The sequence below is a fragment of the Eschrichtius robustus genome, chromosome 16 (assembly GCF_028021215.1).
Source record: "Eschrichtius robustus isolate mEscRob2 chromosome 16, mEscRob2.pri, whole genome shotgun sequence".
NCBI lineage: Eukaryota > Metazoa > Chordata > Mammalia > Artiodactyla > Eschrichtiidae > Eschrichtius > Eschrichtius robustus.
This window is the reverse complement of record NC_090839.1, coordinates 55,178,373-55,193,784: the sequence shown is the minus strand read 5'-3', so window position 1 is coordinate 55,193,784 and position 15,412 is coordinate 55,178,373. Positions and strand designations below refer to the sequence as shown.

At 58.1% G+C, this 15,412-nt stretch overlaps 1 protein-coding gene across 4 annotated transcripts in view; it reads right to left on the bottom strand.

Annotated features, from left to right (window-relative positions):
* Window positions 1-1,108: 1,108 nt before the first annotated feature.
* MGRN1 (mahogunin ring finger 1) overlaps window positions 1,109-15,412 on the bottom strand; it is a 61,433-nt gene continuing 47,129 nt past the window's right edge. The window contains exons 11-18 of one of the 4 annotated variants that reach the window (XM_068565744.1): window positions 12,955-13,064; window positions 10,556-10,621; window positions 8,887-9,113; window positions 8,226-8,325; window positions 7,853-7,898; window positions 6,352-6,450; window positions 4,172-4,216; window positions 2,557-2,672 (exon numbers count right to left, since the gene is read on the bottom strand). In XM_068565744.1, coding sequence (XP_068421845.1) covers window positions 4,176-4,216; window positions 6,352-6,450; window positions 7,853-7,898; window positions 8,226-8,325; window positions 8,887-9,113; window positions 10,556-10,621; window positions 12,955-13,064 — 689 coding nt within the window. In that variant the 3' untranslated portion in view covers window positions 2,557-2,672; window positions 4,172-4,175. Of the gene's footprint in view, window positions 2,673-4,171; window positions 4,217-6,351; window positions 6,451-7,852; window positions 7,899-8,225; window positions 8,326-8,886; window positions 9,114-10,555; window positions 10,622-12,954; window positions 13,065-15,412 lie in introns of all 4 variants that reach the window. The other 3 variants (XM_068565742.1, XM_068565745.1, XM_068565743.1) reach the window with 3 other exon arrangements.

Sequence of the window (15,412 nt, the reverse complement as noted above, 5' to 3'; positions counted from 1 at the left end):
GTGGAGGGAGATCCAGTGCAGCCCATGCAAGAACCCTTGTGACACTGAACGCCCTTCTCCCACACTGGGACCATGCCAGACCCAGGCACGACCGAGGGTGGCAAGCCTTCCTTGGGGCAGGGACAGGCTGCCTGAGTCAGAGGGGACCAGAGGAGGCTACTTGGAACTGTGTCTACAAAGGAGCCAGGGCCCTGCTGGTGGGTGGTGGTTCAGGCAGTGCTGCAGTGGGTGTTCTGGAGCCCCAGCCTTTCCCTACGGGGAGGCTGCTCACTGGGCAGGGGAGCTCAGACCAAGCAGAGGGCCCTGGCTGGGCTCCAGCATCCTGGCAGCCAAACCTGCCCCTCCAATCCATTCCCCACATGACAGCTAGAGAAAGTTGCTCCCTTGCTTAGAAGCCTCTGACTAAAACTACCCCACAAGGTGTCTGCACCCCACACCCCCAACTCTGATGCTTCAGCCACTTGCTGGACACACTTGGTCCACTCCTGCCTCCGGGCCTTTGCACTTGCTGGGCCGCCTGCCTGGGGTGCTCTTCCGCGGAGAGCTCCTTGGCAGCCTTCAGAGCTCAGCTGAAATATCTCCTCAGAGAAGCCCTCCCCAGCCACAGGTTAAATCAACTCCATCTCGTGACCCGCTGACTCTCTTCCTAACGGTAACCAGACCTGGGAAGACTTGGATTACTTGTGTGGTGTCTCACTGACTAGAACACAGGCTCCGGGGGCCTTGCCCATTTTGTCTTCTGGCAGAACAGGCACTCAGTTCACAGCGGTGGGATGAATCAACTCGCCGAAGCAACTCGCACACCTGGAGGCTTTGGGCTCTGCCACCTGCTCAGGAGGCAGAGCCAAGTCCCAAGGGTCCCTCCTTTGCTCCAACCCAACAATCAGCACGATGATGACCAAAAGAGTAATAACAGCAGCCCTCACGCCCTCCTGGAAGTTGTAGTTCGCGGACATCTTATACATGAGGGAACAGAGGCTGCAGCCACAAGTTGGCACCTGCACTGCTGTGAGGGCGTCAGAGCTGCCACCAGCTACTCAGCTGTCCTGCCTCCCAAGAAACAGCCTCAGTCCTGCGGTGCTGTGCACGGAGGAAGGAGCGGGTGGGATATTGCTGCATGACTTTATTACTATAAATAGACAGTAAAAACGAACAAAAACTAGCCAATCAGAGTACATCAAATGGTAGCACACGCAAGTACAAGACAGGGCAGTCTGCACCCTGTCCTTCAGAGTTACTGGCACAATACCGATGGCGAGAGGCCGGGGTGCTGGCCGTGAGAGGAGAGGGCTGAGGAGAGGGACACGGCCGCCCTGCCTGTGTGTGCGTGTGTGTGTGTGCATCGGCATGCGTGCACCCACGAGCACATGGTGGGTGGGAGGGGAGGGGAGGCAGGGAGCCAAGGGGCCGGGGCAGGCTGCCCCAAGCGTGGCCTCTGTTCACAGGCTCAACCGGAGGGAAAAGGAGTCATCCACTCCCCACTGCCCCACTCAACAGAGCCTCAGGCTGTGCAGCCGGCCGCCCCATAACCGTCCTTCCCAGGGCAGCTCCTCAGGAAGCGGGACCCTCTCTCACCTGCCAGGAAAGTGTCTGCACCCGGGAGCTGCAGACCCACCCACTGGGCTCAAGGTCCTGCTGGGGAAGCTCTCGCCCGGGGGAACCAAGGCCAAGCGTCCCCTCTGCCTTTCTGTTACCCAGAAAGTTTATCTTTAAAAAAAGACGAGGTCACCTCAGATGGGACCCTCATCCCCTGGGCAGGTCCCACCACAGGAGTCCCAGACAGAACAAATCAAAGAGAAACGCTAAGTGGCATCTACATGGTGAAGGGGGAGCAGAGAAGCCGCTCAGGCCCTCCCGGGGCAGGTGGGCAGCAGCGCCACCGGCCGAGTGGAGACCCCCACCCGGAGGGTCCGACGACATGGGCTAGGCCGCCTCCGAGAAGGTGTGGGGCTCAGAGAAGGGCCCCTGGACACAACCGCTGTTAATGGCCAGACCCAGACCTGGCCTGACTGCCTAGCCGCCCGGGGTGGGGGGCCAAGCTTGTGGGAGGTGGTCCCGCAGGGCCGCGTAGGGAGGGGGGAGGGTACACGCACACGGGGAGGGGACAGGCACTGTTTCCTTCACTGACTGAGACTCGGACCCCACTTCCTTTCCTCCCACAAGGCCCCCGTGACGTTTCCTGTGAAGACTGCACTCTGTTGAGTTCTCGGGCATCGACGGGCCCCCTACGGACTTGGGGGCTGGGTGAGGCCCAACCAGGCTGCGCGTGGGTGATCAGCCCACAGGACGTCTGGGGGGAACCCCAGAGCTCAGCGCCCAGGACAGAAAGCCGCCATCCTTCATCCTGTACCATTTATAAATACATTGACCGTAGAAAAAGGGGGTTGTCAGAGAGGAAGGTCAACTGTGCTCTTCAATCAAGGGTCACACGGCCCCTCGGAGCCAGTGACCACACAGGGCGTGCAGACTGGAGAGGCCAGGGGTCACGCTGGAGTCCGGGCAGCCCCTCGGCCAAGTCTGGGGAGCTGAGGGCTCCATGCTGCCAGCCTGGCCAGGCTCTCAGAGTGGGGTCAGCTCAGCGGCCCCAGGGTCAGGACTGGGGCCACCAAGTGGAGGCCGGGGGGGCCCGGCGGTGTGGAGGCTGTGGGGTGTCTCCATGGAGGTGGACCATCCTGCAGGCGGGAAACAGGGAGGAGGGTCACGTTTGGCTGAGCTGCCCCACCTCACCGCTCCCTTCGCCCGCCAGGCTCTGGGTCCCCACCAGCTGCCAGGCTGTGTGTCTGCGGCGGAGCACACAGAGGGCCTGGTGACCCCAGCCCCCGCCCTGGAACAGAAGGCAATGGGGCACCTTGGCTGCCGGCTCCCGGGTGCCCCGCCCGTGCCCGCTCCGTGCTTCCTGGGCTCTGACAGGCCACTGGATTCGGCTGGAACTCGGTCACCCCCGATGGAGGGGTGCCCAGAGCGGCCCCAGGAGCCCCTGCCTGCCCTCCTCGGAGACTGTTCCCGCCATCCCCACATGGCGCCTCCAGGATGCTGTGATGGGTTCCGTCCCTGGCTCAGGCCGCCGCAGGCGCTGGTGCAGGGGGAGCTGCACACCTCTCAGGGCCGTGCCCATCCACACAAGGGGCCCCGGGGCGGCTTCAACGGCAAACCCAGGAGCCCCCGCGGCCTGCGACAGACTTCGGGGACTCGGTGAGGGACAGTTTTCTTAGGAGCCGTGGCTTCACGTGGGAAGCCAGCTCTGCCACACAGCCCACAGGACAAATACAGTTCCTAGCAGCCGGGTCTGACCCGTTTCCTACTTCCGGAAGTTTTACCTAAGTGGCAACACTCAACATCTCCCACGGATGAGAATAAAAGTGTCAGGTCCTATTTCAGCAGAGAGTAAGATTCGTCAACAAGAAATGATCAAGGAAGACGAGAAAGGCCTGTGGGGGAAGGCAGTGGGTGGAGGGACCCCGCAGCCTGGGTCCAGGACGGCTGACCGGGAGGAGGGCTGCGTCCCGCAAGGCCGACACAGCCCAGGCTGCGACCCCACCCACACTCGTCTGGAAACCCTGGGCCACCGAAGGCGCCAGGTTCTCTATCTCCAGACTTGCTAGCGAGGCTGCTGTCACCTGAGGGAGGGGCAGGGGCCCCAGCGCATCCCCTCCCAGTGGTGCTCGCAGAACTGTCTTCTGTAAAACGTCTGTTTGGGTCGCCCGGGGAGAGGGCACCTCCCTGTTAGGTGGGGAGACCACTTCACGCAGCCGCCTCACAGGCTGACATCAGGGCATGCTGGTGTTCCGGAAGGTTCCAGAGGTAGGTCGGGGGACAGGCTAGTTGTCAGCGATGGCAGGGTCTCAGCTAGGGCTAAGTCACTGATCCTGGGACCCTCAAGGCTGCAAGAGCCTGACTGGGCTGCCTGGTCCAGATGGGAAATCCTCTGGTTCCAAAAGCTAGCATCAGACCCCGCAGGACCACCTCTCAGGGGCACCTCTGCCTTGGTGTTTGGAGCGCTCTGGATTCTGAATCCAGGGCCCCAGAGAAGACACGGCTGCGGAAGGAGCCCGGAAAATGGGAAGGAACCCCCAGTGGAAGCAGGAGAGGGAGGGCGGCTGGGGCCCTCTCTCCGGCACCCTGCCAAGGCCGCCCTCAGAGCCCCCGCCCCGCGTGCGAAGGCGTCACGTACCAGCTTACTTCTCTAAACCACCAGAGCAGGAGCCGGGCCCCAGGGCTGTGCAGAGGAGGAGAGAGACGGAAGCTCGGTTAGCAAAGCGCTCAGAGGGACCGGCACATTCCAGGGCAGAGGCACCGGCTTTAGGACAAGGTGCCAGGGTGGGGGTGGGATATGATGGAAACAAATGCCACACAAACCGATGTGCTGACACAAAAGAGACACATGCTGAAAACGCTTCCTGAGAAACAGCTCTGGGCCCAGTGCTAATGAAGAGGAACCCAGCCCAGGGAAGGACGCAGGTAGCCGGTGGGGGGGGTGGGCTGGGGGCTGGGCACAGTGGAGCCCAGGAAGGGCCCCCACCCCGCAGGGCTGCTGGGACGCCTGACATCTAGGATTTCTCCATTTTATGGATTTGCTCCCATCTCCTTTCTTCCTGTCTACGGGATACACTAAGATTCAATGAATCACGCTCCATCCAGCCAGAGAACGCGGTGCTGTTAAAAAGAATGGAGATCCCTGTGTGTGTGTGTGGTCGCATTCTTAAACACACACACTGATGTGGAAGATGTGCAGGGTCTCCGCTAAGCGAAAAAGCCCGGAGAGAACAGAGGAAGCGGCGTGGGAGTGGACGACTCAGAGGTGTGTATGTCCACGAGGACCCCTGCCTGCCCCCCAGGTACAAGCAGCCATGTTTGTGAGGAGGGGGTACAGGACATCCACGTGCAGCCTCCTCTCCGCTCTGGCATCGAGAACCAGCCCCACCCTGCTGTCCGGTCAGGCCCCACAGCCAGCTTTTGGCCTCTGTGGCCTCTCCTCTACCACCTCCACAGCCGACTGCCTCCACCCCCAGTGTGGACCTAAAGAAGGCCCGAGACATGCGCTGGGGGGTCCAGAGAGCCAGAGGTCCCGCTCTCACCCGTGGGCTGGGCCAGCCGGCTGTGGCCTGTCCTGAGCTGCAGGCTCCTGGACGCTCCGTGGGCCACTCGAGGCGTGAGAAGTGAGGGGTGGCACTGCAGAGGCTGCGTGCACTCAGGGTGCCCTCACCCACACCCAGGAGCCGCCTGCAGGGTCAGGACTCACTCAGGGTTCTAGGAAGCTGAGTCCCTCTCCTGACCGCCCCCCAGCCCCCGACCAGGTTTTCATCCTCATGATATACTAAGTCCTCTGGAATCCTGTGTTACTCTAAGGTCCTAGACACAGCTTTCACCCAGGGGTTCCTTTGGGTAGGCCCGTGTGTGTCAACGAACCAACTAGTGCCCGCCTTCCTCACACCTGGGGACCCGCTGTCCCCTAACCACACCCTCTGTCTGCACAGGCCGCTGCTCGTCCAGAAGCTCAGGGACAAGAGGCCCTTCCAGACCAAAGCACATCACAGTTCCCCCAATGCCCAGGCCAGGGGACCAGGCAGTGGTGGCTCCTGGGACAGGTAGGGGCGAGGAGAAGGGGCTTCCCAGCCACAAGGAAGCAGCCAGGCTCTGAGGGCAATGTGGCTTTTTATCTTGATTCCGGAAACCTCAGGTGGTGTCCCAGCAGGCCTGGGCACAAGCTTCTGAGAGACCCCAACTCCCGTCCCGTCTTTGAAGCCCAGGACTTGAACCTGAGGATCTTGACCCAGAGGAGCAGAGAGCAGAGCTAAGGCCACAGGGCCCTAGGTGGGGGCCTGGGAAGGGGTGGGAGGAGAAGCAAGACCCCTTCCTGCTGCCCTCGGGCCTCGCTGGCACCTAGTGCCCCAGCCTGTGTCCCCTGCCCTGGCCCGGACATGCTGCTTCACCCGGGACCAGGGAGCCTGTGAGCCCCAGGCCAGTGGTGGAGCCTGGTGGCCCTCGTCAGGCCTGCGGCCGGCGGGGAGGTTTCCGTCTTCAGCTGCCTGGGCAGAGGCCCGGCTGCTGGGGCACCCAGCACAGCCCAGGGATGAAGGAAGATAGCAGTGGCAGTGGGACCAGATTTGCCCGCCTGGCCTTAAACAAGAAGCCTTTTCTGCCTTCCTGAGGCTGAGCTGGCTCCGGGATGAAAAGGGGCCTCAGGCATAGGCTCTGCCCCAAAGAACCAGGGGCTGCAGGGTGACTGTGTAATCCGGGCCTGGCCGTGCTTTGGGGGTCAACGGAAGGAGCGTGGGCTCAGAGCCAGGGACGGGGAAGTGGGCTTCCCCCAGGCCTGGCAGGCCCCCAGCGCCACCGGCCGAGTGCCGTTACCTGGCAGGTAGATGTCTGCAGCTGCGCTGGGCTGGCCTCGGCTGCAGGGCTCAGGGCTGCCGTCCTGCAGGACATTCTCGATAGACGGCACTCGGCTCCCTGCAGAGGAAGGGGCAGGTTGGGGACCGGCAGGCAGGAGTCTGGGACCCCAGACCCCACCCAGGGGCCCAGACCCCACCCTTGACTCCCCCTCTGCTCTCCCGGGACCCAGAGGTAGACGTCTATTTTCTTTCTCTTTCCTTTTCTCCTACCCACCAGCGTGGGGCTTTATTTTGTTTTTATTATAAAAACATCACATACCCACACTTAAAAGACAACATGGAATGGTAATAGATCTGACTGTCTCCTATCTTCCTGGACAGGCAGGTGGGCGCTCAGCCCTCTGACCCCCAGGCCCGCAGCAGGGAGCTCACATGTGGGGAAATGGGGGTGTCCTCTCTCTCACACATCAGTTATCAGCCCGGGACTTGCACTGTGCTTGTGGGGGCGTCCCCTCAGGCAGAAGAGGGACCTGGATCCTGTGACAGGGCCTCCGGAGGGTCCCCAGTCCTGGCACATGCTATGTGCAGGCGGGAAGGAGCCACAGCCATGGAAGGTGGGGAAGCTGAGGCCTGAGAGGCAGAGGGACCTGGCCCTGCACGCCGGGTAGGAAGGGACAACACCATGCTCCTGGGGGACACCTTAACCCTGGCACCATGCCCAGGCCCAAGGCCCTGCCCAGCGGCCTGCAGGCAGACATGGGTCACCCAGGGCAGCACTGGCCAGGGGCCACCCAGCAGGGAGGGGGTCACAGCGCCAGGGTGGCTGCAGGTTGCTCTGGGGGCCTTGACCACACTTTGGCCACCCCCTGGCTCTGTCATTCTCAACTAAAGGGCCTTGGGCCTCCCCCGACACCAACCCTGAGCCTCAGTCTCCTCATCTGTCTGACACGGGGAGGAATGACCAGGACTGCAGAGGAACAGCGTCTTCCCAGGCGGCAGAGAAAAGCTTGGGAGGTGTCTTATCACCTCCCGTCACCTCCCCGTTCACAGCTAGTGCCGGCAGCGGCGGCTGGGACTGGACCCCAGGGGGCTGCCAAGTGCTAAACCCTCTGCTCAGGAGGGGCACCAGGCCCCTTACACAGGGAACACGCCGGGGAGGGGCCTGGCTGAGCTGCACACCCACTGGCCATCGGCTACCCCAGGCCCGGGCAAGGCCCCAGAGACCCCAGTGGGACCCTGCCCTGGAGGGAAGGGCACAGCCCAAGCCCAGGAGCATGGAGCACCGACCATGGGCAGAATGAACCAGGCGGGAAGAAAAAGGGCTGCTACCACTAAACGGACGGATAGGGAGAGAAAACCAGGAGCGGCCCAGGGCTGTCCTCCATGAGACCGTGTAGGAACCAAAGTGTGTGGTCCCAGGAGGGCAACTAACACAGCTTGGAGAAACCTCCGGAAGAGCCTGGAGGCCCCGCTTCCTGCCGGGCAGGGAGCACCAGGGCCTCAGCGAGGAGAGGGCTCACCTTGCTTTAGTGATGAAGTCTCGTCAACCTCCTCCGTTATGAAGCTCTAGGAAACAAAGGAAAAACATGCCTGGACCCTGGTGCTGACAGCTGGGCGCCGGGCTGCAGGTGGCCGGGGAGGGCACAGGGTGAGTCGGTTCCAGGACAGGCAGCGCCTTTGGGTGCGTCACACACAGCGCCTCCTACGGCCCTCGCTGGACTCCACCCAACAGCGCCCACCTGACAGATGAGGAAACGGAGGCTGGGGCAAGTCACAGCAGCCAAGGTCGCCGAGCGAGGGAGTGGTGGAGCCTGGGATCTGGGAAGCCAATAGGCAGGCAGTGGGGACGGGAGGACAAATGGCACGCCTGAGGAGGGCGGGCAGGGGCCTCACCTCGGGGGAGCTGCTCAGCGCCATCCCTGCCCCGCTCGGCGGGGGCGGGGCCTCCGAGTCATCCTCTTCGTGGATGGGGGACGACGGGGACCGCAGGGTGCTGGGGACAGAGTGGGCAGAGGACAGAGGATGAGCAACGCCAACCCCACCCAAGCCAATGCCCCAGCGGGGCCAGCAAACGTGCACTAGGTCCGGGGAGTAGGAGGCCCTCCACCTGCAGCCTGCACACGGCGCTGTTTGCAGGGGAGAGGGGAACCGCTATGGTATAGGCTTAGGGGGAGGGCTGGGCAACAGCAGGAGAGACCCACGTGTCCTTTTGTATCTTTGGAGTTGTTTTGTCACAAGTATAAGGCGCAGAGGCCGTGGGAGTTTTATAGAACCTGTGCCTTCTTTATACTTTTCTAGAAAACCAGCACATGTCTGAGCAAAGACTAAACACAGCAGGGCTGGTCGCTGGCACCTCCAAGTGTCCAAGGGACCAGGACTGACCCTTGCCCGGCCCCTGGGCATGTGGCCCTCGAAGGTCCCTTACATCAGTGATGACGATCCTGTAATCGCTGAGCAAGGCCAGGGCTGCCTCGTGGGGCACAAACAAGGTGGATGAGGTGCACCTGGAGGGTCCCGCACACCTTCCCCAGGGGGCTGCCGGCGGTGGCCTCACCTGTCGGGGGATTTGCTCCTCAGCTTGCCCTTCTGGAGGCCGCTTTCCATGATCCGATCGATCCCAGCAAGTGGACAACTGGCCTGGGACAGGCCGTCTGAGACGCCCGAGTAGGTGATCTCTTCATAAAGGGGGGCCGAGGGGATGGCTGGGGAGGCGGCCCGAAGGCCGTTGAGCGCCTCGAGCAGGGAGATGGGCTCGTAGCCAGGCGGGATGCTGTCGGAGCTCTGCAGGGACAGGAGCAGGTGCGGGATGGGCCGGCCAGGCACCCTGCCCACTGCCCATGGCCACAAAGCCCCAGACGCCGGCCTGGCGCCCCAGGGATGCTCTGCTCTCTGACCATCTCCTGTCCACTCCACCTCCTAGGGACTCACATCCCCCTCCCTCAGAGGGGCGCCAAGAACTCCAGAGCAGCATCGGACACCCCTGCCCAGGGCGCCCTCGGCCATCAGCTGCAGCTGCAGCCCGGCACACCCAAGTGCCCCACTCGGTGCCCAGGATGGAGGGAGAGAGGGCCTTGGCCAGCCCCTACCTGGCTTTCTGCTCCTGCCTGGTGGGCGCAGAGAGTGAGAGAGGGGTTAGTGAGAGGAGGGGGCAGGAGCAGGAGGGGAGCAAAGCCATGGCAGAGGCGGGAGAAGCTGGTGGGAGCGTGTTGTCTAGGCCAGGAGGACCTGCCCGACACAGGGGCCCAGCCTAGAGACTCTCCGTGGGCCGGACGAGCAACTTCAGGGCTGATATGGGCTCCAGGGAGCCTAACGGGCACCTCCTCAGGACCAGTCTCACCCTCTCTGGGAGTAGATCCAATCAATAGGCTGAGTCTTTGCTTTAGGGTTAAAGGCAAAGGGAGATATTAGGCCTCCCAAGCCAGGGGAATGGGCAGACGCCTGCCCTCACTCTCGTGAACAAGGTGAAGGGCAACGCTCTCGACATGGGACTCCCGCCTGCCCGGCTGACCTGTGAGAAGCAAGGGAGCTGCCCTTCAGGGAGGTGACAGAGTGACCCTAGGGACCAGGGGGAGGCAGAGGAGCCGCGTGGGGTTCTCTGTCCTCAGCGAGCACCTCGTGGGTTCCCTGGGACCACGGTGCCTGCATTTGTCCCAAGCCACCCCTTTCCCCTTGAAACAGGGAGAAAACCTCTCTGTCTAGGCTGACCCTCAGTGACCCCAACCCTCTACCATTTTCCAAAGGGGCCCGGGGCTCAGCGGAGGCTCTAGGCAGAGGCCCGGCCCAGCCGCCACATGCTGTCTGCCCCCAGCCTGCTCCCTGAGATGCAGGAAAAACATGAGAAATACAAGTGTTGGCCCGCAGAGCAGGGATGCAGGGCGAGCAAGCACGAGGGACGTTTGCAACAAGAGCGGCAGCCTTAGTTCCGCCTCCGTCATTCCACTGCCAGCAAGAAAAAAAAGGGAAACAGGGCATCAGGAGACCACGGGCAGAAGCAGAGCTGGCGAGAAGGGGCGCCCGGGGCTTTCTGCCGACAGACCTTGAGCTTTGCTTGTTCCACAAAACTCCCTTCCTGGGCAGGGACGCCGGGACTGGGGAGAGTGGATTTGACAGATTAAATGAACAGAACACGTTAGCCTGGGGTGAAAGTGACTTCCCATTCTTGTCACTGGTGCAATAATCAGGGCACAGGGCAAAGACGTAGCCACAGGGCCAAACACACTTACTGTTTCCCTTTTAGGTTTCTTGCTGGCCAGTGAGGCAGGGTGCGACTTTGATTTTTTAAAGGGACACTGTCAAGATAAAAATCATAGATTTTACCGCTGCCACCCCCCATGCGGCGCTGGAGCTGGCTGGCTGGGGTCTCCCTGGTCTGCTGGTCTCCAGGTGTGCCATGAGCCAGCGCTTCGCAAACTCTACATGCATGTAAATCGTGGGGACCTGGCCGAGCGTGGGTTCTGCCTTGGGGCCTGGGTTGGCTGCGCCTGCACATCCTTGCAGCTCTGGAAGAGCCCATCCCCGTCCGCAGCGGCCACTCACGGTCTGGGTCACCCTAAGCAGCAGGTGCTGACAGTGGCCAAGCGCTCCCCACAAGCGGGCCCGGCTGGGCACAGGGAAGGGACCCGGAGGTCCCAGCACAGCCTCACTGACTCATCACCAAGTCTAACTCCTAAAGGTGGGGCTAAAGCCCCCGAGGACCCCCACTCTGCGGTGATCTTAACAGACTCACCGGAGGAAACGCCCAATTTGGACTCTAGTACTACTTGGAAATTGCTCGTGCAGGGAACGTGGCAGAGAACAAGGGCCACTTACTTGGGACTGGAACCTCCAGAGAGGAAGGCGCTGGCCCCCTGGAGTGCGAGTTTAGCACCCAAGCCCCAGGCTGCCCTGCACTGTGGGAGGCACTTCGGCTCTCAGGACAAGAGGGATAAACATGGGAGGATCCTGCCTGACCCTCAGATGCCAGGGCAGAAACCCGGAGAGGCGACAATAAAAACCCACCACCTGAGCCCACCCCTCCGTGGAATAGCAAAGCTCCTCTCTCGGGGGCAGGAACAACTCAGTACTGTTCTTCTCTCCACCAAAAACATGGTGCTGGAGAAAGTACACACTGTTCTGAAAACAAGTCCACTGTTAAATGGCTGAGGGCCTGGTTTCAGAGCCGGAAGCCCTGATGCCTACGGGCCCCACAGGCTAAACAGTGTGGCTGGCCCGGGAGAAGCGGGGTGATGGGCACCCCAACCCGAGGGGCAGCCTTGCTCCTGATCCAGCAGCGAGACCACACCTTCAGATTTTGAAAGAGAAGCCAGAAATCTGAGTCTTAAGGAAAATTCCTAGACTTTTAAACATTGGCCCAATTTTCAGAAATGCTGGGCTGAACACATCACACCTGCTGGCCTGGGGCAGGCGCCCTCTGTGGGTATGCCAAACCAGAGGGCTTTGGCTCTTTTTCCTTTTTATTATTATTATTTTTTTAAAATAAATTTATTTATTTTATTTATTTATTTTTGGCTGCGTTGGGTCTTTGTTGCTGCGTGTGGGCTTTCTCTAGTTGCGGTGAGCGGGGGCTACTCTTCATTGTGGTGCGCGGGCTTCTCATGGCAGTGGCTTCTCTTGTTGCAGAGCATGGGCTCTAGGCGCCTGGGCTTTAGGCTCGCGGGCTCTAGAGCGCAGGCTCAGTAGTTGTGGCACACGGGCTTAGTTGCTCCGCAGCATGTGGGATCTTCCCCGACCAGGGCTCGAACCCGTGTCCCCTGCATTGGCAGGCGGGTTTTTAAGCACTGTGCCACCAGGAAAGCCCTCCTTTTCCTTTTTAGAGAGTTGGCAGGGCCTCTAAGAATCACTGGATCCAAACAACCTCAATTGAGAGCCAAGAAAATAGGCTCACTGGCTGACAATGCTCAAAGCCAGCTGGGACCTAGGAGCCAGGAGCCGGGCCTACCCCCGTCCGTCCTCAGTCCTTCTGCCCCCACCTGCCCACCTCAGCGACCCGCTAAACCCCACCCTGTGTGTCTCTCCACGTCTCTTTCTGTGTCTCCCTGTCTGCCCATCTCCCAGCATCTCCCTTTTCAACCTCATCCCCATCTGTCTCTCCCTCTCTCCGTATCTGTCTCTCCATGTCTCTGCAATTCTGTGTCTCTCCCTCCCTATCTCTGTCTCTGCCCACCTCTCTCTCAAGGTCACCTTGGTGGAGCAGAGGTGACGACACCACGGCTCAGACTCAGCGAAGGGTCACCTGCATCTCAGGCTCTTGCTATTGGCAAAAGCAACGCCATCCGGCAGCCAGAGCTCACTGGGCCCAGCCTGGATCACCCCACACATTTTCACAGCTGCCCGTCGGGGCCAGGCAGGTGAGCCAGAGGCCCAGAGGGCTGGCAGGCAGGGGTGCTGGCCAGATAATCTGGGTCCTGGACTGGCACCACCCTGAGGGCAGAGCCTGGGCAGCCTCCTCCAGGCCACACCTCCAGGGCCTCCTGACCTACTGGCTCCCACCAGACCAGCCCCACCAGGAGCCAGGCGCTGTCCTAACATGAAGGCGGGCCCTGCACAGTAGGCAGGGGCTTCCTCCAGGCCCCTTTTCTCTCCACCCCCACACCCTCCAATGTAGGAAGGAAGAGGCACTTACAGAATGTTCATCGTGGTCCATGCTCTGGGCCAAAACGGGGCTGAAGGAGATGGGGGACAGGGCTCCTGGCTTCTTCCTCACTGCCCGGATCTGCAGAAGGGCCCGGAAAGCTGTGGCAGAAGGACAGGGCTCATGTCAGGCAAGGGGCAGCACCACTGAGACCCTCCAAGTTTCGGGGACACTGACCACCCACCCACCCCGCAGCAATCCCAGGACAAGCCACGTTTCTGAGTCGAAGGCAGTATTTTTTTTGACATAAGTCTCAGTAAAATTTTGAGGGGTATGTCTCCTCAGGCAAGGGAAACAAAAGCAAAAATAAACAAATGGGACTACATCACACTAAAAAGCTTTTGCACAGCAAAAGAAACTATCAACAAAATGAAAAGTCCACCTACTGAATGGGAGAAGATATTTGCAAATAATATATCTGATAAAGGGTTAAAATCCAAAATATTCAAAGAACTCATACAACTCAACATCAAAACAAACAAACCGATTAAAAAATGGGCAGAGGGGCTTCCCTGGTGGCGCAGTGGTTAAGAATTTGCCTGCCAATGCAGGGGACACGGGTTCGAGCCCTGGTCCGGGAAGATCCCACATGCTGCGGAGGAACTAAGCCCATGCGCCACAACTACTGAGCCTGCACTCTAGAGCCCATGAGCCACAACTACTGAAGCCCGCATACCTAGAGCCCGTGCTCCACAACAAGAGAAGCCACTGCAATGAGAAGCCCGAGCACGGCAATGAAGAGTAGCCCCCGCTCGCCGCAACTAGAGAAAAGCGTGCGCGCAGCAACAAAGACCCAACACAGCCATAAATAAATAAATAAATTTATATTAAAAAAAAGATATATGCACCCCTATGTTCTCTGCAGCATTATTTACAATAGCTAAGACATGGAATCAACCAAAGTGCCCATGAATAGACAAATGGATAATAAAGATGTGGTGTATATACAACGGACTATTATTGTATATACACCATAAAAAAAGAATAAAATCTTGTCATTTGCAACAACATGGATGGACCTAGAGAGTATTATGCTAAATGAAATAAGTCAGATAAAGACAAATACTATATGATTTCACGTACATGTGGAATCTAAAAAACAAAATAAATGAATAAACATAACAAAACAGAAACAAGAGTTATAGATACAGAGAACAAACATCTGGCTACCAGATGAGAGTGGGTGGGGAGAGGAAAGAAATAGGTGAGGGAGATGAAGAGGTACAAACTTCCAGTTGCAAAATAAATGTCATGGGTATGAAATGTACAGTGTGGGGAAATACAGTCAATTACTATGTAATATCTTTGTATGGTAACAGACCATAACTAGACTTACTGTAATGATCATTTTGAAATGTACAGAAAATAATTATTATGTTGTAAAACAGGAACTAACACAGTGTTGTAGGTCAGTTACACTTCAAAAACAAACATACAGGGGCTTCCCTGGTGGCGCAGTGGTTGGGAATCTGCCTGCCAATGCAGGGGACACGGGTTCGAGCCCTGGTCTGGGAAGATCCCACATGCCGCAGAGCGACTGGGCCCGTGAGCCACAATTACTGAGCCTGCGCGTCTGGAGCCTGTGCTCCGCAACAGGAGAGGCCGCGACAGTGAGAGGCCCGCGCACGGCGATGAAGAGTGGCCCCCGCTTGCCGCAACTAGAGAAAGCCCTCGCACAGAAAAGAAGACCCAACACAGCCAAAATAAATAAATAAATAAATTAATTAATTAAAAAAAACAAAACAAAAAAACCCCAAACATATACACACATAGAAAGAGAGATCAGATTTGTGGTCACCAGAGGTGGGGATGGGGGAGGGGGAATTAGATGAAGGCCGTCAAAAGGTACAAACTTCAAGTTACAAAATAAATAAGTACCAGGGATGTAACGTACAACATGATAAATATAATTAACATTGCTGTGTGTTATACCTAAAAGTTGTTAAGGGAGAAAACTCTAAGAGTTCTCATCACACACACAAAAATTTTTAAAAATTTCTTTAATTTCTATCATTTCTTTATATCAGATGATGGATGTTCACTAAACTTATTGTGATATTCATTTCGTGATGTATGTAAGTCAAATCATTATGTTGTACATCTTAAACTTATACAGTTCTGTATGTCAATTATATCTCAATAAAACTAGAAGAAATAAAAAATTTAAAAATAAGGTTAAAGGGGAAAAAAAAAAGAACAGAAAGAACATGAATAGTTTCCTCCCGGTAGTAAGGCAGAAGCTCAAAGGAAGCACGACACATTCTTGGAATCAAATAGTAAGAATGATTTCCTGAAGACAGTAATTCTCAGATACAAGGAATTTTATTCAGTCAAATATAGCTGATGAAATAGATAACCATAATTCTAGTTTTCAAATGCATAAAGAATTTGTTTTTTGAAAGTAAGCTGGTTGTGAAGTAATAGTCCATGAGATATTAGAGTATTAACT